The 26,026-nt window shown below is 41.8% G+C and overlaps 2 protein-coding genes across 10 annotated transcripts in view; one reads left to right on the top strand and one right to left on the bottom strand.

Moving 5' to 3' along the window:
- Window positions 1-4,751, bottom strand: part of LOC133416460 (neurexin-2-beta-like) — a 196,748-nt gene extending 191,997 nt beyond the window's left edge. For 8 of the 9 annotated variants that reach the window (XM_061703372.1, XM_061703379.1, XM_061703375.1 and 5 more), the window contains exon 1: window positions 4,671-4,751. The gene's annotated coding sequence lies outside the window, so the exon portion shown is untranslated. The remainder of the gene's footprint in view (window positions 1-4,670) is intronic. The other variant, XM_061703373.1, reaches the window with a different exon arrangement.
- A 9,271-nt stretch (window positions 4,752-14,022) lies between these two features.
- pygma (phosphorylase, glycogen, muscle A) lies at window positions 14,023-25,820 on the top strand. Its single transcript, XM_061703385.1, has 20 exons — window positions 14,023-14,339; window positions 16,217-16,318; window positions 16,412-16,490; window positions 16,617-16,720; window positions 16,933-17,064; window positions 17,159-17,270; window positions 17,360-17,442; window positions 19,521-19,664; window positions 20,256-20,348; window positions 20,456-20,602; window positions 21,515-21,678; window positions 21,768-21,882; window positions 21,981-22,082; window positions 22,324-22,471; window positions 22,560-22,618; window positions 22,860-23,001; window positions 24,217-24,424; window positions 24,913-25,047; window positions 25,198-25,264; window positions 25,373-25,820. The coding sequence occupies exons 1-20, from the start codon at window positions 14,097-14,099 to the stop codon at window positions 25,520-25,522; spliced, it is 2,529 nt and encodes an 842-aa protein (XP_061559369.1). The 5' UTR covers window positions 14,023-14,096; the 3' UTR covers window positions 25,523-25,820.
- Window positions 25,821-26,026: the final 206 nt, after the last annotated feature.

The raw sequence follows: 26,026 nt of genomic DNA, 5'->3' as shown, positions 1-26,026 counted from the left end.
AACTCACAATGGAGCTCTTGAATAACATTGTCACCATCATTTCGCCTCCTATGACAAACTGCAATGTGCCAACCTTAGCTCAGTCCGCAGTAAGATTGAGCTAACAGAAAATTACAGGCCACGGTGCTTTCCACCTACTAGGACACCTGTAGTGAAAATAGCAGGCAATTTTCCAGCTATTTCACAGATTTATGGTGATATCATCCGAGCATTGTAAAAATCAGTGGCAAAACTGTACACGAGTGTACATTGTATAGCTGACTTTAATTCCACATGTACACTTGGCTGCTTTAAAAGCTTGAAGCCACTCTGGAAAACAAGTGGCACAATGACCCAGATTGCAACGTAACTTACAGCACGCTGCGGGTGTCGCAGTTCTGACTTCAGGGCTCCTGGGTATGTGTTTTACATTGTGTGGATGAGACTATTTTATTTGAGAACAAATAAAGCACAAATCCTATACCCGCCCAAGGTGCAGCTAGACAAAGATCTCAACAGTGACCTTTTTTGTGAGTGTGTGTCTTCACCATCCAGGGACATAATCCCTGTTTGGCCGTACAGCTGGCATGCAATTGAGTCATGCGTCAGCCCTGATTAGAAGCAGCAGTGGTCCGCGGGCCCCATTCCTCTGCCAGAGCCAGGAGAGGAAAGGCCAGGGCCACCACATCCAGTCTGTGGATGTGACCTTGATGGGCTATGATAGAGAGGAAGCGACACAATTCGCAATGCCACACAATATCTGTAACCTTCTACTCGCCACTCTGCATGCGTGAGCCGCTGAGCAACGCCAGAAACACACGCACACGCACACGCACACACACACACACATACTCACACACTCACGCTATGTCAACTCTCCCCTGCGATTAATTCCAGCAGTCTCCTCCTTCATGCCATCCAATCATCCATCTCTCTTTGCATATAGGCTGCTGCCTTTGTGTGAGGTATCTTAATTTCAAATATGATTTCCGTTTCATGCACAGCAGCTGCTATGCTAATTTAAAAGAGATAGTGGCTTAAAGGGAGTCCAAATACCCAGCTGAACGAGCAGTAACCATGTACCATACATTTAAATTCTATTAAAGAAAGAACATTAGAAGTAACAGTATCCATTACGTTATTTTAGTCTTTGGTCTTTATCACCAGTACTTTTTCGATACCACCAACTACGAAGACATTATGGCTGCATAGTTAGTTCATTAGTATGATTACACAGGGGCCACCAGAAGACTACTATTTTCATGAACCTTTGCTAAGGTGTGGGGCAGTGGCTTAGGCAGGGTACTGTGGCATACTAACTAGTGTGCCGTGAGAGAGCATTAGAGGTGCCGCAGGAAAATATCCAATTTCACTTAATTTGTCTGGGGAAAAAAAAAAAAAAAAAAAGATGTGTTAGTGTTGCTGGAGGTCTGCTGACCTCATCCACGTTTACACTGTTACCAACCCCTAAAATGTCACTGAAGGCACAAATGTTGACAGATGTCTGGGGAGTGAGAACAAAAGTGATGCAGTTAAGACGCCGCTGCAAGACCAGTCTGTTTACTGAGTGGTCAGTGGTAGAATGTTGTGGTGTGTCACATTAGAGCTGATATGGACAAAAACAAACAAATGTGTTCTGAGCCGAAAATACGCTGTGCATGGAGCATGACTGTCGAGAAAGCTAGTTCAACAAAAAGAAAAGCCAGCTGGTATTGTACAGCAAGCTAAATATATAACAATAACACACGCTCAAACACTCAGTATGGCATGAGTTTGCTTCTTTGTTAACATACCGTAGCTTTCATTTAAGGGAGCTCACTTAAGAGAAGAGCCTTTAAACAAGTGTCTTACTGAACCCAGTAGAGAATGAACAGTGTAGCCAGCCAGAAGAGATGTATTGTACAACAGAACTGAGATGCAAAACCGATACACCATCCACACTTCAAGTGAAACATGCAGCAGGCAAAAAAAACAAAACAAAAAAAAGGCACGTGTGGGGGTTGTGTGCTAGGGCAGGGTTACCCGATTCAGGTGGACAGGAAATAAGCGCTGCCCTATGAATAATCCTCCCCACTCTTGTGAAATGCGATGTGCTGTAGATTTCAATTTGCATAACAAATACGGGAGAGGCAGGAAGGAGCAGCAGGATGCGTCAGAAAATTATGTGAGGTGTTACAAAACCTTTTGACTGATCATGACAACAACTTTACAAACACACACAGGTGGGAAGTAATGTGCTACACTTACTCTGTTACATTTACTTAAAACTTGTCTGAGTATTTTTCCATTTTTTTTTACTGTTATGTATTTTTGTAAAGAAGAACACTACTTTTACTCCGTTGCATGGAACTACCTTCCGCTCACAACATGTATTTTTATGGATTATTGCTTGTGCGATCTACAGAGAGACACGTGACTCAGTTTAACCAATCCAACGTAACCACTAGCGATGTTTGATTCAGTTATATTAAGCGCCGAGTTGCCTTGTTCCTTTTCTTCAGGCTCACCTGACAGACAAGGTGACCAGTTACTCTTATTTTGTATTAAGTGTAATTAAAATGAAAGTCAAACACACACACACAGAGACTGTAGTAGGCTACCCGTGTGTTGATGTGTGCCTTTAAGAGGCGTGGCCTAGTGAACGATATCCGTAGCTCTGATTCTATACCTCGGATTGGCCATTTATCACATGGTTAGCTCAGGACCACTGGTGACCATCGCTCTCCTTTCCCCCCCCCCCCACTTTATTCGAGCAGGGGCGAATCTGAAATTGATCAAGCGCCTCAAAAAACTTGGAAGTTGGGGCACTCGTAAGTCAAAGCCCCACTGTATTTGGGCAGGCATGCGTCAGACGTGTAAAGTTCCAAGATATAAGTGAATTTTTTTAGCTGTGTTTAGGGCAATCATAATCTTCCTACTTGATTTCTTCATAAGGTGCTCTGAGAGGCACTTTGAACATGTAAGCATGTGTACCGTAGTTATGTCTAAAATTATTATGGACAGTACATATGTTTTCAAAGGTGGCATGGTGGAAGACTGGTTAGCACATCTGCCTCACAGTTCTGAGGACCTGAGTTCAAAACTGGCCTTGCCTGTGTGGCCCAAAACATGCATGGTAGGTTAAATGAAGACTCTAAATTGCCCATAGGTGTGAATGGGAGTGCGAATGGTTGTTTGTTTCTATGTGCCCTGCGATTGGCTGGCGACCGATTCAGGCTCTCACCTGCAGTTAGCTGGGATAGGCTCCAGCACGCCCCCTTCGTGAGGAAATGTAGAAAATTGATGGATGGATATGTTTTCAAAGATTATTTTTTAGAAATATGTTTGTTTTTCTGTGCTGAACTTCTATCAACTATAGGAAAATGTCCCAGAGTGACAAGTTGGAAAAACACTGCATTAAAGGGAATAGGTGTACCTAATAAAGTGACCAGTGATTGTAAACAAAGAAAACAAAAAAACTCATAGTGTACATCTTCGTATGAAATGAGGTAGCTTTGGTCATCTTGATTACTGAGCAATCTCACATTCACTATAGCCGCCCATGTTTGTCATCAGCTTGACGTGCGATTGTGTTCTTATATTTCCATCCATCCATTAGCTTTTACCGCCTATCCTCACCAGGGCTGCTGGAGCCTATCCCAGCCATGTTCGGGCGGGAGGCGGTGTACACCCGGAACCGGTCGCCAGCCAATCGCAGGGCACATAGAAACAAACAACCATTCGCGCTCACATTCACACTTACGGGCAATTTAGAGTCTTCAATCAACCTACCACGCATGTTTTTGGGATGTGGGAGGAAACCGGAGCACCTGGATAAAACCCACCCAGGCACGGGGAGAACATGCAAACTCCACACAGGCGGGGCCAGGATTTGAACCCCGGTCCCCAGAACTGTGATGCAGATGTGCTAACCAGTCCTGGCCCCAATAAAATAATTGGATGTTGAAACTCCCCTGCACGCCTCCTTGAGTGGCCCACCCTGCTGAACTGAGGCACCAGCTGCTTCCTGTGGAAGCGTAGACGCCAGGGTGCAGCTTTTTACTGCTTATCAGAGATCTCCCTGTTTTGCTTCAGTTTTTTTCCCCCAATTTAACTACATCAAAAAAAGCATGAGTGTTACTTTCTCGAGAAAGTCTTCTCCCCACAGAACATGAGCCCCTCTCAATAATAAATAGGCTACCAGCGGCATATGAGGGAGCCTGCATGAAGCACCTTCACCTCACTTTTAGGCCAAATGAAGACAACATTTCGCACAACGGGAGCCCTTGGCTCCAGTTCACGCTGGTGACTGCAGCCTTGATGCAAATTATCATCCAGCTCTACCGTGCACTTAATGTCTCCCGGCATGAAATTATGAAGCGACCTCAACCTTGTTTGTGCTCATTTTAGGGGAGTGTGCTCTTCCCCAACACTGATAAGAAAACACCTGCCCTGTAGTTAGAATTGGATCACGTCTTGCTTCCCCCCCACACACACACGAGTTCTTAAGCATGGCGACATCTCATGGAGAGAGAAAAAAGTGGAAATAATTGGTGGAATTGGAATAGCCCGCAACAATAACAACTACTCCGGAGTGATGACATTGAAAAGACACAGACACAAATAACCCGGCGGCGTTTTTGCTGCTTTTGAAGCTCATTAAGAAGCCTCATTTTGCGGCTTGAGTGTGGGAGGTGTGCGGTCTCGTTTACCTGTGCCTCATCCGGCGATCCGACACACCAGCGAAGCGTTGATTTTTGTATTCCGGCCGGCCAGAGACAGCACAAAAGAAGAGGGGCGGGGGCAATCCTGCATCAAGGTGTGATTACAAAAAAAAAAAAAAAGCAGCAACTGCAAATGAAGCGTTATTAATCTTCAGAGTGGCGGTGGTCGTTCTTATCTATTGTATGCGCGAAGGAAGGAGAGAGCAAGGGAAGCCCCGAGCTTCTCCGTGCAGACAAAGATGCTTCCTCTCCTCCGCAACATCCTCCTCCTCATCCTCAGCATCGGGGGCCGCCTCTCCCCTGACACTTGATGCTAACACTTGGTGAGGTAGCTCGGCCGGGTTGAGGGCGCGGTCAGTCGTCGTGGACCAATGGAGCTTCCCACAACTACTAGCAGCAGCAGAGTTGCCATGGACCGCTTCGATGAGCGTTCAAGAACATGCAAGTTGCGCAAGATTCATGTTACAGTATATCCTCCATTGGAGCACAAGTTGGGTCGTCTGATCGGAAAAATGCATTTGATTGAAGTACCCATGAGCAAGCACCAGCAAGACTTATAGGGCCACCTTTTATGGTGGCGTGAATTTTCGTTCAAATATTTTGTTAGCTTTCGGCCAAGCCCTGCCACAAATAGTGAGAAACGCCAAGTAGCCTAACTGATGCCCTCTCTATTTTTTGTTATAATTTCTTATTTGAATAAAAACGTTTAAAATATGAATATACCACAAACTATGACCCAAAAACATGTTGATACCATGCCAAACTAATCTTACACTACACACAAAAACATATGGCTAACACATGACTTGATTAAAAAAAATAATAATAACCAGAAGCATGCATGTACAACCCCAATTCCAATGAAATTGGGACGTTGTGTTAAACATAAATAAAAACAGAATACAATGATTTGCAAATCATGTCCATTTTCTGAGCCGCTTCTCCTCACGAGGGTCGCGGGAGTGCTGGAGCCTATCGTGCCCGATGATAGCTGGGATAGGCTCCAGCACTCCCGCGACCCTCGGGAGGAGAAGCGGCTCAGAAAATGGATGGATGTTCAACCTATATTTAATTGAATACACCACAAAGAAAATATATTTAATGTTCAAACTGATAAACTTGATTGTTTTTAGCAAATAATCATGAACTTAGAATTTTATGGCTGCAACACCTTCCAAAAAAGCTGGGACAGGGTCATGTTTACCACTGTGTTACATCACCTTTTCTTTTAACAACATTCAATAAACGTTTGGGAACTGAGGACACTAATTGTTGAAGCTTTGTAAGTGGAATTCTTTCCCATTCTTGCTTGATGTACGGCTTCAGCTGTTCAACCGTCCGGGGTCTCTGTTATCGTATTTTATGCTTTATAACGCGCCACACATTTTCAATGGGAGACAGGTCTGGACTGCAGGCAGGCCAGTCTAGTACCCGCACTCTTTTACTACAAAGCCACGCTGTTGTAACACGTGCAGAATGTGGTTTGGCATTGTCTTGCTGAAATAAGCAGGAGCATCCATGAAAAAGACGTTGCTTGGATGGAAGCATATGTCCAGGGCGAGTTGAACACTTGTGTAGTCTTCAGCAAACATGCATGTTTTTGGAATGAGGGAGGAAGCCATAGTACCTGGAGAAAACCCACGCAACACCGGGGAGAACATGCAAACTCCATACGCTGAGATTCTATCCCCGAATCTCAGAAATGTAAGACATGCCAACAAGTATAACACTGCCATTAGAGGACATTCATTTATCAATATTTATTATCGTGGTTGTAGTTTTTTGCAGTGGTTTAAAGCTGCCCTGCAGTATACTGAGAACCTTTTTTAAACAGGTTTTATATGGTTTTAGCAAAATGATCCAATAAATTTCTCCACTGCTGCAAAGTCCAACCACAATAATAAACATGTTGTTAAACGAATACCTCTCTGAAAGTGACAATCAAAATGGAGCCTTGAGCCTTGTGTTCTCATTTATGTTTTTTTTCTGTTGACATCATGATTTTGGTTTTTCTTCATCTTGACATTTTTAACAGCCTTAAAATTTAGTTAGTGTTTGATGTATGATGCATACACATGTATGGTAATACAAATATGAAATAGTGCAAAATTGTTATGGTTTATAGGAGAAACGTCTGTGTAAGAAGCCATGTGTATGCAGTCAGATTCTGCCAGAGTGCAATGTGAACTCGCACTGTTGATCCAGATTGTGCAGTTGGCAGCAATTTAAATTTTAACTTGGATAATCCCATTGAAAAAATTCAGACACATCTCAGTCAATTCCCATCAGATTGTGTTGCTATGTGTCCAGATTAAATAGTGAACATTGATCAAATGTTACCATCCTCTTAGCTATCCTTGCAGCTGTTCATCATTGATTTCACAAGTGGTAAAAAAGCCGTAAGGCCTCTAATTTGGGGACACCTGGCCTCTTTGAGTGCTCTTTTTATTCTGTCAAGGCAGGACTTTGAAATCCGCTCTTGCATAGGCTCTTATGACATTGTTTAGGGGTACCTAATGAGGTGTCCAGTGAGTTCATAGGCAGATGCCACCAGATACAAGGTTGTACAAGTTAATGTGTACTTGGAAGGAAGCCACTTCAAAACTAATTATGAAGTCTGAAACTGGAAATGCTCTGTTAAGTCCTATTCATCCCCATCAGGGATACGTATTACAAATTTCCTGACTGGAGTGCATGAGAAGATGTATCCAGTCGAACTGCATCAGATTTATACAGACAAGCCAATGGAAACCCAGACTATAACTAAATACAGTATGAAAAGAACACAAGTAGATGAAGGAGTGGAAATGATGCAAGCACACAAGGACACAATAAAAAGAACTTCCCAATGTTAGCGTCCCACAGATTGTGATATTTTTGTTGGAGAGTATTTTACCTTTTAAGTGACAGCAGAACCCCCTAAAGCTTGCCGGGTTGTGCTTTTAAGGGCCCGCGCCTTCCCTGCAAGAGATAAAGTCAAAGCTATCTTGCATTTGGGGATGACGTATGAATTATGAATGTGCTCAAATGTATTTTTCATTTTTCTTGGAAAAACAATTCTGCTTGAGTGCGTAAATGGGAGAACACTTTTGCTGTCAGATCTGAAAATGCAGACTTTGAAAAATGTATACTTTGTGATTATCCGTAATAATATAGAGGACTTTTGCAATGCGATTAAACTAACATTGAGTGTTTTTGTGTATTTTTACATTAATATAAGTATTATTATTTTGCAGCATACAATTTGTGCTGGTCTCTTAACCCCCATTTAAAGATTCTAAGAAAATATGGTAAATGATCACACTCTCGAACTTCAAAACAGATTATTAAACTGTCAAAGAGTTATTTGCTCGATTAGAATCATCACAAACGCGTGGCAGGTTGAAAAGTTCAAAAGCATTAAGCACACAGATGACATCCAATGTTTATGTGGAAATATTTCACTGGTACTTACGGCTTAGCAAATGTTACATTTAATGTTGGACATTTTATCGTTTGCAGAGTGAAAGAGTAGTTTTTTGTCGTTCATCACTCTGTTATGTTCAAGGCGGCCAAGAGAACGTATTAGTATCAGTCTGATAGGGAAGACGTGACATCTATCTTCAAAACTTTGATATTCAGGTTTTCAAGTTCATGAATATGAAGAACTTCACATCAGACTCGCATTTAGAATGCCACACATGCCAGCAAACACTCCAAACATACAACACGTTCAATGTCATCGTCAAAGTCGTAATGAGCACGAGCAGTATTTCAAATCAAAGCTCCACCTTACCCAACATTGCATGCTTTCACAACATCAGATATATTTTAAATGAAACTGGCCAGGCAGAACTATCATACACTTAACCCTCAGCAAAAAGTACAGATAATGCAAGACTATGTTTTACTTCTGTGCACATAATTATGATTGTGCTCCGTCAATCGGCAGTTATCCCGTTTTGCCTCCCTTTGGGATGTGATCTTTCTTAGACCCATTGAGCAAGAAAGTTACTTTCCCCCGCTACCACTTAGTGTTGTGCTGGTGAAGAAAGAAAGAACTTGGGGAAATATGGGCATTATAAATTCATGTAATGAATTTTGATTGCTTTCGTTGATCTTTTTGGAATTTGATTTATTTGTACTGTCAGTCCTCATGTCAAACTCAAGGCCTGGGGACCAGATCCGGCCCACCACATCATTTTATGTGGTCCACGAAACCAAATCATGAGTTAATTTCCGTGGTTCTTGCTATAATCTGTACCAAAATTTACAAATTGTCATATGTAATAAATGTTGAGCTATTGCAATGACATTTCTTGTTACCCAACACCTTTTTTCAGTAACTTCAACAAAAACAGAACAAACTATTATTCTTGACTTATGATTTCAAAACTAGTTATCCATCAATTTGTTTTGTATATGTAACGATACGATGACCTAATTAATTATTATTTTACATGGTTTCACAGCCAAAACGGCCCTCCGAGGGTAACCGTAACTACAGTGGGGCCCGTGACAAAAATGAGTTTGACACCCCTGTTTTAGTCGCTTGGTCTTGAAGCCACGGTGGCACTATGGATTTTAATCCATGGTGCAATTAATGCAGGCTATTACTTGGCTTCCAAAACAAGCTAATCAAAACAGAAAGCAAAAAAGAAAGAAATGTTGCAAGCAGGGGTATTTTAAACCACAAAATAACTAAGTTAATGGACAAATATTTCAATACTCTAGTGCATGCAGGGCGGCACGGTAGTCGACTGGTTAGAGTGTCTGCCTCACAGTTCTGAGGACTGGGGTTCAGATCCCGGCCCCACCTGTGTGGAGTTTTCTGCGTGGGTTTTCTCTGGGCACTCCGGTTTCCTCCCACATCCCAAAAAGATGCATGGCAGGTTAATTGAAGACTAAATTGCCCGTAGTTATGAACGTGAGTGCGAATGGTTGTTTGTTTATATGTGCCCTGCGATTGGCTGGCAACCAGTTCAGGGTGTACACCGCCTCCTGCCCGATGATAGCTGGGATAGGCTCCAGCACTCCCGCGACCCTTGTGAGGATAAGCGGCTCAGAAAATTGATGGATGGATGGATATGGATGTAGTGCATACACAACTACAACGCAGACTAGTGGACAGTGAACAGCATGATGTTCTCGGGCAGATTAAATTAATACATTGATAAATCTGCTGGACAGACTGTCACTCGGCATTTTTACTTGCTGCCATGTGCCAATTTCATAGCAATAATCAGCACTTTATTGCATTTTATTGATTTCTATTGCGCCTTACTGTTGTTTTAATGGGAATTACTATTGTAATTTACCCTTTGTAAAAAGTTGTCATTGGGGAAAAAACATCCTTTATCCACAATGGACGTAGGTTTCTTTTAATGCTCATCCCTAAACAAAACAGTGCAAGCCACAGACATGAACTGTAAAGTTCCACCGAAGCTAAGGTACTTTTAACACTCCGTGTTCATTTACATTCAAACGAAAACTGGGCCACTGACGAACGATAACTGGGCCACTGCTTGTTCTTGTGTCCCTGCTGCAGGAAACTGCAGATTTACCACCAGGTGACAGTGTTTCTTTCGTGCTGATCACAGGACACTCAACACAATTAAATCACTTGACATGACTTAACCACTAGAATTTCAAAACTAAACTTTAAAAACTTTGTGCTCGGAAAAAACAGTAATGAGATGATGAGTATTCTTCACCCACATTGTCACTTTAACCCTACACAGCAGCGAGACTGTAATGCAAGTACATGACATTGGAAGAATATTCATTTGAAAGAAAAAAAGTTGTCTAGTCAGTCCAGTTTATATTTGTAATATAAAATTACAACAGAGAAAGTGAAAATAAAGTTTAGAGATGACTGCTTATGAAGCCTGAGGGTGTGATTTTGAATTGTTCATAATTCCCTCCACCTTTTCGAAGGCATCAGTTCCAGCTGAAGAAAAACAGCGCCAAAGCATGATGCTGCACCCACCATGCTTCACTGTGGGTTTGGTCTTATTTTGGTGATGAGCATCATTGTGGTTGCACCAAACATACCATCTGAATTATGGCCAAAATGTTCAACACTGGTTTCATTGGACAGAAACAAAACCTCCCAAACACAAGTGGGAAAATGTTTTACGGTCCGACGAAACCGAGGTGGGAATGTTTTGGCCATAATTCCAAAAGGTATGTTTGGGACAAACACAACACGGCTCACCAGACAATGTGGAGGGAATTATAAGCGCTCCCCTGCTATACCATAGTTCATAGTTCGCACTTCCTACAACCTCAGTTCAAAATCAGTCAGTGTTAGCACAAAGTCTTCAGGCTTCTGCTCGAAATCAAAAACATTTAATGTTAGCAAAAGCCTGCTAGAACAGCTGAAATTTAGTTCGAATTAATCAAAGGAACTCTAAATGGTGGCAGGTGTGTGCCAACTCCCATTTAACAAGTTTGAATGTGATAGCAACATCCCAGTTACATTTTAAGAGTGTGTGCACACTTGGTATCACACATCACATGACAGTTGTACAGGTTACATTAATGGTGGAAAAAGCTTTGCAACGATTTATCTTGGGCTTGTTTTTTTTTTTTTTTTTATTGCAAAAACCTGGCATTTGAATAGGAGTGTGTAGACTTTTTTTACCCAATAAAAATTGTTAGCAGAGAGACATTCGGCCCAATTTGTATAGGTCAATCAGTTACTGAATTCCAGGTATTGAAATAAATCCTCTCCACAAACCTTACACGTTGACTGCTACAAACAATTCTGATGAGACTCATCTATTGTATTTGCTTTTTTTAAGACAGAAAAACTGGGACTTACCTGCTGAATGCAAGATATTAAAAACGATTTTTGATATGATGGCAACAAGAAGCTGAATTCTTCTAGTGAAGTAAATATTTGAGACGTAGGCTGAGCACGCCCCTGCAGATGTAACATGTTATTGTGTGAGACAGCTTTCAGATACATTTATGATACGTGGGAGCAGAGAGCTTTTCATGGAATCCGGTTGAGAAAGCTGTTGATTCATTTCAGACCGTGGGGTTGGTTTGTACTGTACTGGGCTGCACTGACTGGTTTTCCCTAATAGTTTGACCTGTTTACAGAGTATTAGTATTACCTCCCAGTATAAACCCATTCATAAAACTCAATACCTTTTTGGTGTGGTTTATGTCAGTAATGCATTCATTTTCCAATTAATTTGTCCCACAAATATTCTCAAAATAATGTGGCAAACATCAGAATGCGTTTCATTAAAAGCTCACTTATCCCATGTGAGCAAAGCCATATCAGTGACTTTCACCCAAAGTCCTTAATTACCAAAGCAGAAGTGGTATTTAGTGTTTATTTTTTATTTGTATCTATTTTTTTTTCCGCAAAAATATCGACACCATATTTATCATAATGCACTGGGGACAATCAGCAGTGTGGTTGCGCTAATAACTGTGATTAACGTTAGCTAATCATAACCTTTATTAACGACAGTGGTCGCTGGTTTTACAATGAACAAAGTCAAAACTCAACAGACAGAGGAATGTGTCCATGGATATTATTGTTGGAATTCTCATTAAATGGCTCAATTTTAACAATTTGTAGAGCAAAATGTCGTGCTTTTTTGAATACACAGGATGTATAGGGGTGTCTATCAGGCCGGAAACAAGAGTGTGGTCTATAAATGTTTGATGCACTATTTGACAGAACAGCCAGTAGACATGTAGGAACATAATTTGCTCATCATAATGGACAAATCAGGGACACGCCAGCTTCAATCTCTGTCATCTGTTGTGTGATGGTTCCTCTGTTGCAGGGGTCATTGGGTATGCAGAGACGTGAATGTAACATAGTGTGGAGGGGATTATTAAACCACATAAAATATCTTGACAGCCTTTGCTATTAGAAAACATTTGTGATTTAATTCACAGTTCTTTTTTTGTGCTATGACGCCTGGCAACAGCATCCCTCTTTGTCACTCTTATATGTTGTCCAGTGTGCAAATGCTTGGAAAGGCGTGTTAATTTTACCCCCTGTACTTTTACTGTCAACTTGTAATGAAAGTGCCATGAAATCCATTTCATGTTGACACTAAAATAACAGGCTAAACCAATTTCGAAGCCGCCTTGCAGCTCGCTGACAACAGCGTCTTCCGACACAGTGCTAGCAATACACGAGTGTTGTCTGCCGGCTCTAGCTGACATTAACAAGATATGCCTTTCAAATATCATGGCCTTTGGGACTGGGTCAGAGTTACTATTTATAGAAGGTCAAGACTTTACGATAGTTTGGCTCGTGAGTGCAATAACTCAAAATAGAGTAGGCTCTAGTAGCTCTGCAGCAGATGATTTGGAGTCTGATATGGCTGCGGGCTGTTAAATAAATGTGATCTATACACAAACCCTGAATCACCACTTCACAAGGACTTGTTACAGTACTGTTGAGATGCTAGACAATGAAAAACATGGTCAGTCATTACCGAGTCTGTAATGTTTGTCTGCAATGCAGATGGCTCCAACACCATCCAGCAATTTGCAAAGATAGCATCACCTATCAAGACGAACATTGGCGGGCTTTTGCTGTGCTTTGCTTGAGCAAAAAATACGTTGGTTGGAATTTAATATACCATCTGCTAACTTCGACATTCCTGCCAACGATGAGAGGGAAAGTGAGTTAGCCACTACAGCTGCCAGACGTCCTCATCACAGGCATTTGTCGCCACTGGAACACCTTTGAAAAGTTTACCCAAGCTCAGGAGGTAACAATGTGACTAATGATCAGCAGAACTGGAAATAAATTATATTCTGGTGTCATTACCATCTAAGTTTCCATCATGTAGAGTGAGTGCGACAGCTAAAACATTTTGTTTTCTTCGCAAAAAGAATGCTTTGCCTTTTTACAGATATGCGGTAAACAAAAGTAACCGTTTTTTTACTTCCTCCTAACTCAACCCTAAATTATGTTGCATCTAATTTTATGCATTTTTTAATTGCATGCCTTGAAGGTTTTGCGACCACTTATCTCACACCTTGTGCAATATTTATGTCCCTGCAGTAGCGTATGTAAGAATTTGTGTCAGTGTATTTAAATTTTTTTTTTTTTTACTTTTCAACACTTGTTTGTTTTGTATATTAAAGTTTCTATAATCTCATCTATGTAATGACTGTAATGTCAGTGGTGAGTTCTGATTAATCTGTCATTATCCAACGTCTGTTAATGAGACCTACAGTATGCTTTAAAAATTACTGAGCATATGCTCCACCCGTCACCAAATCTACACGATAGCTCCACCCTCTTTGCAATATTAATAGTAGCGCCTTTAAAAAGCTGAACCCGACCCCACATTGTGCTGCCACTCTTGCTGTGTGTCTGGGCCTGGTGGTGCTTGCTTAACGTGAAACGTTCTCCCAGAGGTCTCAGCTAGCAAACCCTGAGCCGCCATGTCCAAACCCTTGTCTGACCATGACAGGAGGAAGCAGATCTCGGTGCGAGGCCTGGCCGGTGTTGATAATGTCACCGAGCTGAAGCAGAATTTCAACAGGCACCTCCACTTCACGCTGGCCAAAGACAGAAATGTGGCGACAAAAAGGGATTACTACTTTGCTCTTGCCCACACTGTCCGGGACCACTTGATCGGCAGGTGGATCAGAACCCAGCAGCACTACTATGAGAAAGATCCCAAAGTAAGTTTAAGTCATAACAGGAGCAGATACTGAGATTCAAAGTGTGATGTAAAATCTGTATTTTTTCCCCATTAACACCTTGCTTAAATCCTCGAGCTTAAATCCTCCTGTTAAGCATCAGCTATGTTTTATTGCATATAAGAGAAGGGCTTCTCATTCCTCAGCTGTATAGGAGCAGCCTGGGTACAATCTAATGCCAGGCCATGACATTTAAACTTCACAAGGGCTTCTTAGCAGTCTGGTAAGCTTCCATTCTTATGGTGTGCTGAAACATTAAACCTCTCCGTGACCTTCTGCTCCTTTTCCGCCTCACCATAAAGCACACAGCCTCTGCTTGTCTCACATGAGCACATACCTCCAAGGGCACTGGATTTCATATCTACGCCCCGTATATGTGCATGGCATGCACCTATAGAGAGAACCTGGTACTTACAATAGTAAACTGACACATACATAATTGCAAATAGTAGTTTGGAGGTCCAGTGAAAGCAATATCAATTACATTTACAAGAAGGGAAAATTGTTCTTTGCAGTTTAATGTATCACTCTGCAGAATAAAGGATTTTTTTCCCCCCTTTGTAACATCTAAGAGAGTCATTGTTCTGTCACTTAAGTGCCTTTTGTGTTCACCCAAGCAGGGTGACATTTACTTGAAGAGTGGAATACATTTTTAGAAAAGGTTTAATACAGCATCGGTGGGATGCAACCTCACACTGAACCACCTGACCCTCCTGACTGTATCGACCTTGCTCACAGATGCAGACTGAAAGGGCAAAGGTGAATCCCTTGATCAGAGCTGTAAGCTCATGTACTGCAAAGCAACTGTGACAGCCATTTGATTTATTGATGATATTTATAAGTATCAGTAAAAGAAAAGACAGGTAAATAGGACAATTAGACTAACAATAACTGAAGAAATAGACAAAATCAAAGTCCGTTAAAATGTGTAAAAAAATCCGATCAAATAATAGAACCCTGGCTGTCATAAGCCTCTGGCATGAATATTTTATTTTATTATACACAACTAGGTGAACCACTCCTCCTCTCACTCCTGAGTTGAACTCCATAAGAAAAGACTATCACTCTCAGGCTGACCTTTACAACAACCTCCACAGGAGCTATTTTTGCCAAACCAAAATGTTGCCGTTATGTAATACAGAATGTAATTTGTCCCCTAGTCCCTTCCCTTCTGTTTTAACTCTTCTGTGTATATCAACCTTCTCAATTTCATGAGAACCCCCCCCCCCCCCCCCACCCCAAAATAACACCTAAATGGCAAAGGCTAAACTCTCAATGCAGGCCCAGGTGGAAGATTACTCACAATGAATTCTTTGGGGGATACTGTACTTCAAATACGATAGGAGTTTGCATTTTTCCCCTCAATGATATATACCAGTATAAGTGTGGTATATGTACCACGAGTGGTATGCAAAAGAATCACTTTTCAGTTGTATTTAACTTTTTAGTCCAATACATTTGCATTTAATCTTTAAGAACTGTTTGATTCTCAACTTTATTTAGGTGGACTTTTCATTTAACTGTTATGTGCAATACATTTTAATTGAATCGTTAATGCTCATACTAATAGTACTAATATTTCATTAAGGACATTGTTAAAGTTAAAACTGTTTAAAAGTTACATTGGCTTACGATAATATTAAATCTAGAGTTTTACTTCTGTCTTGGTTTTAATGAACAGTTAGGCCTACTACACAACTGTATTTTTGTACTGTCTTGAGTCATAGTTGGAGAGGTAAGTATTGTTCCTACTTGGTGTAAAAGGTTTTATAAGCACTGATATATATATATATATATATATATATATATATATCTATATACACTCATTATGTTTTTCTATTTTTTCTTTTTTTACACAGCGTGTGTACTACATCTCTCTGGAGTTCTACATGGGCCGCACCCTCCAGAACACCATGGTGAACCTTGCACTGGAAAATGCCTGCGATGAAGCCACATACCAGGTGAAAGGAAGCCGCGTTATCTTTTTCAATTAGCTTCGAAATTTTAAATTGGTTTCTTAATTTTAGTATTTGTGTGTTCTCTGGAATCTTTAGTTGGGTCTGGACATGGAGGAACTTGAGGATATGGAGGAAGACGCCGGTTTGGGAAATGGTGGACTTGGGCGACTAGCCGGTGTGCTTTTTATCACCCTTACACGTTTGAATTATTCAAATCCTTTTTACACCCATTCACTTACTTGAATTTGTACACCTTGTGGAAGAATAATCATTTATTTACCTGCTTTGCCTTGGCTTCCAGCTTGTTTCCTGGACTCAATGGCGTCCCTCGGCCTGGCTGCCTATGGTTACGGTATCCGCTATGAATTTGGTATCTTCAATCAGAAAATAATGAACGGCTGGCAGGTTAGCCTCTTTATTTAGCAAAGAAATACATATATTCCTGGGTCTTTTTTCATGACAGATGTGGGTTTAGGCAACCTAATGGCATAAAGTGAATAATATCCATAATTACGTATTATCATTATCTTGATTGTCCTTGTCATTTACTGGGTCTGACTCAGCTTAGAACGTACTCACCTAATGAGTGTTTTTCCTCTCCCAATGTCATTATCAAGGTTGAAGAGGCTGATGACTGGCTGCGCTATGGCAACGCCTGGGAGAAAGCACGTCCTGAGTACATGCGCCCTGTGCACTTCTACGGCAGGACTGAGCATCACCCTGACGGTGTCAGATGGGTTGACACTCAGGTGAAAAAAAAATAACAAGGAGATATTTATAGAGACATCAGGAGTCAAATCTAAGAATCTAAAAGGTTTCTCTCTTCCTGTAATGCGGTGGCAGGTAGTTTTAGCCCTGCCATATGACACCCCAGTCCCTGGCTACAGAAACAACGTAGTCAACACCATGAGGCTGTGGTCTGCAAAGGCGCCATGCGAATTTAACCTTAAAGACTGTATGTTTCTTCTGGATAGTTTTTGTCACATAATAATGAGCTTGAAATGTTTTGTAAATTAAATATTTTTTTTTTTTTTTTTTACACAGTCAATGTTGGTGGCTACATTCAGGCTGTGCTGGACCGTAACCTGGCTGAGAACATTTCCCGTGTGCTGTATCCCAATGACAACGTAAGAAAGGACTAATTCGCTTTTTTTTTTTTTTTAATCTGCGAAATTATACAGCCGACATGCGGCATTGCTCCTATTCAGGTACATATCTGAATGTTAAAAGATGGATTTCCATAATCCGGACCTCAAGGACCTCAGGGTCTTCGTCTTCAGCTGCCTTTTAAATCTGACATAAGACCAGACCACCATGCGTCGACTCCCTACAGGCTCCAGATGGAGGATTTGCTTGATAACCCTAAAGCTTTAGCTATAAACCGTGTCATGGTAATTTATGTCTGTGCAAGTACGGTCAGAAAGTGATTGACCCAATACTTAGGTTATGTTGCCCATTTCTATCTGCAAGAATGTTGTGATGAAACTGAGTGAGTCCATCCATCCATCCATTTTCTGAGCCGCTTCTCCTCACTAGGGTCGCGGGCGTGCTGGAGCCTATCCCAGCTGTCATCGGGCAGGAGGCGGGGTACACCCTGAACTGGTTGCCAGCCAATCGCAGGGCACATACAAACAAACAACCATTCGCACTCACATTCACACCTACGGGCAATTTAGAGTCACCAATTAATGCATGTTTTTGGGATGTGGGAGGAAACCGGAGTGCCCGGAGAAAACCCACACAGGTCCATTGTGATAAATTCAGCTTATATCTAATTTTTTATTAAATGTGGGCACCATCTAATTTCTTTGTAAATTGCAAAGCCATGCACTTTTGGATCATCATTTATTTATGAATGTCATGTTTGAGTTCAGGCGGCACGGTGACCGACTGGTTAGAGCGTCAGCCTCACAGTTCTGAGGACCCGGGTTCAATCCCCGGCCCCAACTGTGTGGAGTTTGCATGTTCTCCCTCCGTGCCTGCATGGGTTTTCTCCGGGCACTCCGGTTTCCTCCCACATCCCAAAAACATGCATTAATTGGAGACTCTAAATTGCCCATAGGCATGACTGTGAGTGCGAATGGTTGTCTGTTTGTATGTGCCCTGCGATTGGCTGGCAACCAGTTCAGGGTGTACCCCGCCTCCTGCCCGATGACAGCTGGGATAGGCTCCAGCGCGCCCGCGACCCTAGTGAGGAGAAGCGGCTCAGAAAATGGATGGATGGATGGATGGATGTTTGAGTTCACTCAAAAATATTATATATGTCATCCAGTTTCACACAAGTGTATTGTTAGTTCAACACAAAAACATTGAGTCGGTCTAGCATTAACTGAAGTTTTTGTGTGCTTAACAAACACATTACAAGTGCGGAAGTCGACATCAATATATTAACTAAAATCTGTTTCAATTTTTAACTGCTTATTCATTATACGAAATTGATAGTTCAATCAATAATCTGCAACTTATGCTATCCTGAAACTGCTAAACTGAGCAGAGTGTAGACCATGACATAAAGGTGCAAAAACAACATTAGCAAAATTTTGTCAAATAATTGACAGTAATATTGCCAAGCTATAACTACATGATACCATGATGCCACAAATGCTGGGTTCTACCTTTTTAACCTAATGTATACATACATTCATTCGACAGCTTTGAACATACTGTAGTTTGTAAATGGCCAGGCTAATATCTGTAGGTCTAAAGCAGAAGGTGTCAAACTCAAGGCCCAGGGGCAAGATATAGTCCACCAGTCTTTTTTTTTTTTTTTGGTGGCCCACTAGAGCAAATCAAGTGTGTCTACTTCATGTTTACAAATTACCAATTTTCTTAACTTTTTACAGATATTACAGGTATTCTATCCCCACCAAATCTCCTCTTATCATAAAACTGAACAATAGTAAAAATATGGAGTGTATAATAATCAAATGCAGGGGCAATTGTGTACACGCAATAATATTGTGAGTTGCTCAATATGATTTTCACAGTCATAAAGGCCCTCTGAGGAAAAGCATAACTACAATGGGGCCCGCAACGAAAATGAGTTTGACACCCATGGTCTAGAAGGAAGTGCACATTTGCACAATGTAGGCGGATGTTCAGTAAAAATACAAAGCCATACGTGAGTGATAAATTATAAAATTCTACTTTTTAATGATGCATCTAGAGTTATTGGACAAAAACATACTTGTGTCTCTTTTCTCAGTTCTTCGAGGGCAAGGAGCTGCGTCTGAAGCAGGAATACTTTGTGGTGTCTGCCACCCTGCAAGACATCATTCGCCGTTTCAAGGTCTCCAAGTTTGGCTCCAGGGAGATTGCTCGCACAGATTTCAGCAAACTGCCTGACAAGGTGAAGGGAGGGGGAAAAAAAAAAAAAAAAACTCAATAGTTTCTGTCAAATTAAAACACCCCATCCCGATGTTTCTGTGCCTTACTTGAAATTGCTTCAGTCATCCATCCATCCATTTTCTGAGCCGCTTCTCCTCACTAGGGTCGTGGGCGTGCTGGAGCCTATCCCAGCTATCATCGGGCAGGAGGCGGGGTACACCCTGAACTGGTTGCCAGCCAATCGCAGGGCACATACAAACAAACAACCATTCGCACTCACATTCACACCTACGGGCAATTTAGAGCTGTCAATTAACTTATCATGCATGTTTTTGGGATGTGGGAGGAAACCGGAGTGCCCGGAGAAAACCCACGCAGGCACGGGGAGAACATGCAAACTCCACACAGGCGGGGGCGGGGTTTGAACCCCGGTCCTCAGAACTGTGAGGCAGATCCTCTAACCAGTTGTCCACCGTGCCTTGCCTCAGTCAGTGTGTGTTTAATGCATTGTTGCAGGGTTATTATCGTATCAGAATAGTGGAGCGCCACTGAGGACCCCATAAGCATTTACTTGAACTGGCTAATGACACTTAACAAAGTTTTATATATTCAGGTTGCCATCCAATTGAATGACACTCACCCGGCTATGGCTATTCCTGAGTTGATGAGGGTTCTGCTTGATGAAGAGAAACTTCCATGGGATAAGGTGAGTTGAGCTATTTTGTTCAATACCTGTACCTAAAAAACACCACATGAAACAACTCATAGTGATTTTCTCCACATAAAATGAGTCAAATATTTCCTTATCTATAGGCCTGGGATGTGTGCGTGCGAACCTGTGCTTACACCAATCACACAGTTCTCCCAGAGGCTCTGGAGCGATGGCCAGTGGACCTGTTTGCCCATCTGTTGCCCCGCCACTTGGAAATTGTCTATGAAATCAATCGTCGCCACCTGGAGGTTAGAACTGCTTATTGCAACATGCTGCCATTTGTAATGCTCTGCAGACATTGTATGCATTCTTGTATCCCCCGCTTACTAAATATAGCTTATGAATAAAGCTGATTGGCCTGCTCATTGATCTGGTTCAGAAAGGCACAGGCTTTTTATTATCAAGAACATTAAAAATTGCATTGCGGGAGGATGGGATGTGCATACATTCCATGTCCAAAGTCTGACCATGACTAGCAATGTATATTAATAACAAATACAGGACTGTCATTAAAAGAAACGAATTAGAGTTGTATCATGTAGTTCTGCTTACCCAAAAAATACAGGGGATTTTGTTAAATTCACAAGTAAATAAAGCAGGCCTGGGGGTCTAGGTTTTCAGAAATTAGAATGCAAATTTAAGAACCATTTCCTGTCTCTGTTTCACATGGCTTGATCCCCCAGTTCAGCCCTTTGGGGAAGTAACTACAGGTCCTGGGTTTATACACTCCAGTGAATGAAGTGAATGCGACTGATTCTTTCGCCCCCTGCAGCCACCAAACGAAACACTGTGCCCATTTTCTATCAGCCACAAATATTCCAAAGATCATGGCTCTAAGACAAAATTTTTCAGACACACAATTTGAGGAGGAAATAACTAGGTTTGAGACCTGCCTCTGTCTCCGGCACATATCCGTCCTCTCTGTCAGTCCGGTTTCACTGCCGAGCTGCAGACAGTCGCTTGGGGACCTATGTGCCATACCATGAATTAAAGGTGAAAAGTGAAATGAAATTTGCTTTCATTCATCTGCACGCCTTACACAACATCAAGTAAAGTTGGGCCATGGCGAGACATTCAGTTGTTTACTAATATGAGCAAAATAAAGGATAAAATTATCAGAAAGTTAATTAATTTGTGTTGAATGTCTTTCTTTTTGACAGAACGTTGCGGCAAAGTTTCCTGGTGATGTTGACCGTCTGAGCCGTATGTCCCTAATTGAAGAAGGAGGACAGAAGAGGATCAACATGGCCCATTTGTGCATCGTTGGGTCTCACGCAGTCAATGGCGTGGCCCAGATCCACTCGGACATCCTCAAAGCCACTGTGTACGTTCACGCCGGCCGTCACAGCCGATGCACCTTCAGCCGTGAGCCTCTTTATTAATTGTGTGTCCTGATTTATGTCTGGCCCGCAGCTTCAAGGACTTCTATGAAATGGAACCACAGAAGTTCCAGAACAAGACAAACGGCATCACCCCTCGCCGTTGGCTGGTGATGTGTAACCCTGGCCTGGCTGAGGTCATCGCCGAGGTTAGCTGTGTTTTTAAACACACATACGTCACACAGATATCCCACAGTGCTTTGTGTGTGAAAAACTAACACTCATTCTCCATTCTTGTCTAATAAAGAGAATCGGCGAGGACTTCATCCGTGACCTTGACCAGTTGCAGCGTCTGCGCAAGTTTGTGAACGACGACGCTTTCATCCGTGATGTTGCCAAAGTGAAGCAGGTGAAGTCAAGTTCATCTTTTTGATCTTTGAGTCTGCACCACTGTTTGTTCCTCTGGGCACAATATGCAAACCTCTATTATGTGATTTTTACAGTCTCTGCATCAGTAGGGTTGCCTGTCATTAAGCGGATTCAGCTTCTGTTGATACTTTTGTTTTGCTCAATTTCCGACAATAAAGCTTTGGAGAGGAAATACTCCACTAAGACTACCTGACAGGTTAAATTTAATATTTTTTTGTCAGGAAAATAAATTGAAATTTTCCATGCACTTGGAAGAGCACTACAAGGTTAAGATCAATCCAAGCTCCATGTTTGACGTTCAAGTCAAAAGAATCCACGAATACAAGAGGCAGCTTCTCAACTGTCTGCACATCATCACCTATTACAACCGTAAGCATTCAACATCCATTTTAATTCACACTGCGACATCTATTAATAGGGCCACCTCAGTCCTTACATTTTCGCATATTGCTGCCAGGAATCAAGAGAGAGCCCAACAAGCAGTGGACTCCGAGAACCATCATGATTGGAGGAAAGGTATTTGTCTTACAACTTTGAACATAACTGTCACAAAAAATGTTGGAGTTTGCGCATAGTCACTTGATGGAATTGGAAGCAAAATAGAGTGCACTACTTGGCTGTGACCAGCAGAGGTGGTGTTGATTCCATCTCGACTACTTTTTGTCTAAAGAACAACATGTCATAATCTTTGTATGTGAAATTGAAATATTGTCAGTGCGACTTGTTTGCAGCTTGCGTGACGTGTGATTTGTCGCAGGCTGCTCCTGGCTACCACACTGCCAAGATGATTATTCGTCTGATCACAGCTATCGGCGAAGTGGTCAACAATGATCCCGTGGTGGGAGACAGGCTCAAAGTCATCTTTTTGGAGAACTATAGAGTCACGCTTGCCGAGAAAGGTATTTCTCGCACCCTTTGCTCTCCAACTGCTTTTCTTATTCATCTTGTTATTCCTGTGTCCCCCAGCAGATGAAGTAAATCCATGGTTACAGGCAGGTGTTAAAAAATATGCCTCATGGGCCAAAACCGGCCCATTAGTAGATTCAATCTGGCTGCCAGGATGAATTTGAAAGTGAAAAAATACATTAAAGACATGGTGGTGGGAGGGGGGTGACTTAAAATTGTGTCCCTTTATATACCGAGATCAGAATATTGCACATTTTGTCAACAAGTCTGAGGTTGTTGTGAATGTTTTCCAAAAGTATAGTTCTTTTAAATATATAAAAAAAATCTAATGTACTTCTATTTTTTTGCATTTAAAACACCAACTAGGTAAATGGACTGCACTTATATAGTCCTCTATCTACACCATCACGGTGCTCAAAGCACTTTACAAAGCCTCACATTCACCCACTCACACACACATTCATACAGCAATTGTCAGGATTCAGGTTGCGAGTTGGACCCAGAGGCATAGAGCAGCGGGAGGGTAGTTTGTGAACTAATGTTTATTATAGATTTGGAAGCAAACAAAAAGGGCTCAGAGAACTAGATCTGGTATTAGCAGGGTTCCAAGGTGGACCAGTCTGGCAGGGTATGAGTCCGGGTTGTCGGTGGGCCACAAGAGGTGAGCGCTGGTTTGCGGGGAGCAAGGGCAGACGGCAGACTGGGGACAAAGAGCAAGAATGGGTTAGAGATAAAATTACGAGGTCTTCGGGAAGCAAAAGGTGGACAAGGCGGCTAGGCTATGAACTCTAAATAGAGCGTTGATAATCTGGGGACGAGTTGGAGTCCCACAGTGTCTTAAGAGTAGTCAGGTGTAATTAGGATGATAAAATGCAGCTGCTAGACTCCAACACATCAAGCCTGCAAAGCACTCATGACACACACGCACATGCACGCACGCACGCACACACACACACACGCACGGTGCTGAAACAGCAGCCCTGACACCAATGGGCGACTTTGACATGCGGACAGTCGTAGCCAGCATTCGAACAAGTAACCCTTCGGTCACTGAGCCACAGCCGCCCACTTATTACTTATATCAATTGTGCTACGATGTTACTGGTGCAGCCCACTTGACAAGTTAGGCAGTATGTGGCACATCAACTTGAATGAGTTTGACACCCCTGTCTTAAAGTCAATGACCATTTACCTCTATCACCTTTCAGCCATCCCAGCTTCTGACCTGTCCGAGCAGATCTCCACAGCGGGCACTGAGGCCTCCGGCACTGGCAACATGAAGTTCATGCTGAACGGTGCTCTGACCATTGGAACTATGGATGGAGCCAATGTGGAAATGGCTGAGGAGGCGGGTGGGGACAATCTCTTCATTTTTGGCATGAGGGTGGAAGATGTTGATGAAATGGACAAGAAAGGGTAAGATGTCAGCTCATATCTGACCAAATTAGAAAAATCATACAATAACCCCGAGCACTCCAATAACTATACCCAGACAATCTAATAAAATCCAATATGAGATCTGTATAGTATATTTAGCTTTAAAAGATTATGATTCTCAAGACAGGCAGAGTTCTTGATAGAGCCCTTATATTGGAAATTGGACAACACTTTTTTTCAACAGTACAACAAACATCTTGAAATGTTTTTCATCTGGACTGAACAAAACAATATCAGCTCACTGCATATCGTGATCACATGCACGTCTAGCAGGCGCTACAACCTAGGTATACAGTATATCTTCACTGTTCCACCTCTCAAGGAGTGGGGATATTTTATACACTGTGGCCTTGGCGACCTGGCCTACATGATTGTATAAGCATTGACAAATCTTTGATGAACTGGTTACTATGGTAATATACATTGTGTTTTGTCAAGGTATTATTTTTCTGTTACTCTGGCTGTAGATACCATGCTCAGGAGTACTACAATCGCATGCCTGAGCTGAAACAAGCGATTGACCAGATTGCTGGAGGATTCTTCAGCCCAAAGCAGCCTGACTTGTTCAAAGAAATCGTCAACATGTTGATGCACCATGACAGGTAAAGGCAATTAATATCAATAACAACATGGGACAAACATAATATCAACATGCACAATATAACTTTAAACTTGCATGTTGGTACAATTCCCACAGAGACTAATCATGCAGATTTTTCATCATTGAGATAATTGTGTTTTTTTCTGCACAGATTTAAAGTCTTCGCTGATTATGAGGACTATATTAAATGCCAGGAGAAAGTTAACGCGCTTTATAAGGTCTGTACAAGGCAATATGTCATGACTCTAATTAAAATGTTTTTTTCAAATCATCACTAATAGTAGTCATTTTATTTATCACTGCTCGTATTATTATCCTCAATCCAGAACCCCAAGGAATGGACCAAGAAGGTGATCTACAACATTGCTGGATGTGGAAAGTTCTCCAGTGACCGCACCATTGCCCAGTATGCCCGTGAGATCTGGGGGATGGAGCCGACGCTCGAGAAACTCCCTAACCCTGATAAACTAGACTAAACTGGCCACATGACAGCATCATCAACATCATCATAAATATGAACTTGTCTTAACTTCCAAGATTGAGGCTGTGCCAGGCGGTTGAAGTGCATCCGAAAGGTTCATCCACAGTTTCAAATTAAATTCTACCTGCATCACTTCACAGTGTCACAAACAAAACCCATAGCTACACTTTGCATATGTCATTTGCATATATACACAAAACCACATCTTGCAGCCACGTTCAAGGGGTGCAGAGATTACAATTTACCCGCTGTGAAGTTGATCAAGAAGCTTTGTGGTGGGCTTTGTAAACTGACTGGTGATTTTCTTTTTTTTGTTTTTGTTTTTTTTTTTTAAATGCAAAAATCCCAACAGCACTCACACCCAAACTCATTCTGAATAAAATGTTAAAATGTAAAAAATACCACAACAGCCTGGGTGACTACCTTTAGTTATTTCCATTTTAACTGTTGTCTTTCAATGCACCATTGCGTTGTATACCAATATTGACGGCACAAAAGG

The sequence above is a fragment of the Phycodurus eques genome, chromosome 17 (genome assembly GCF_024500275.1).
Source record: "Phycodurus eques isolate BA_2022a chromosome 17, UOR_Pequ_1.1, whole genome shotgun sequence".
Taxonomy (NCBI): Eukaryota; Metazoa; Chordata; class Actinopteri; order Syngnathiformes; family Syngnathidae; genus Phycodurus; species Phycodurus eques.
This window is presented reverse-complemented; position numbering and strand designations above follow the sequence as displayed.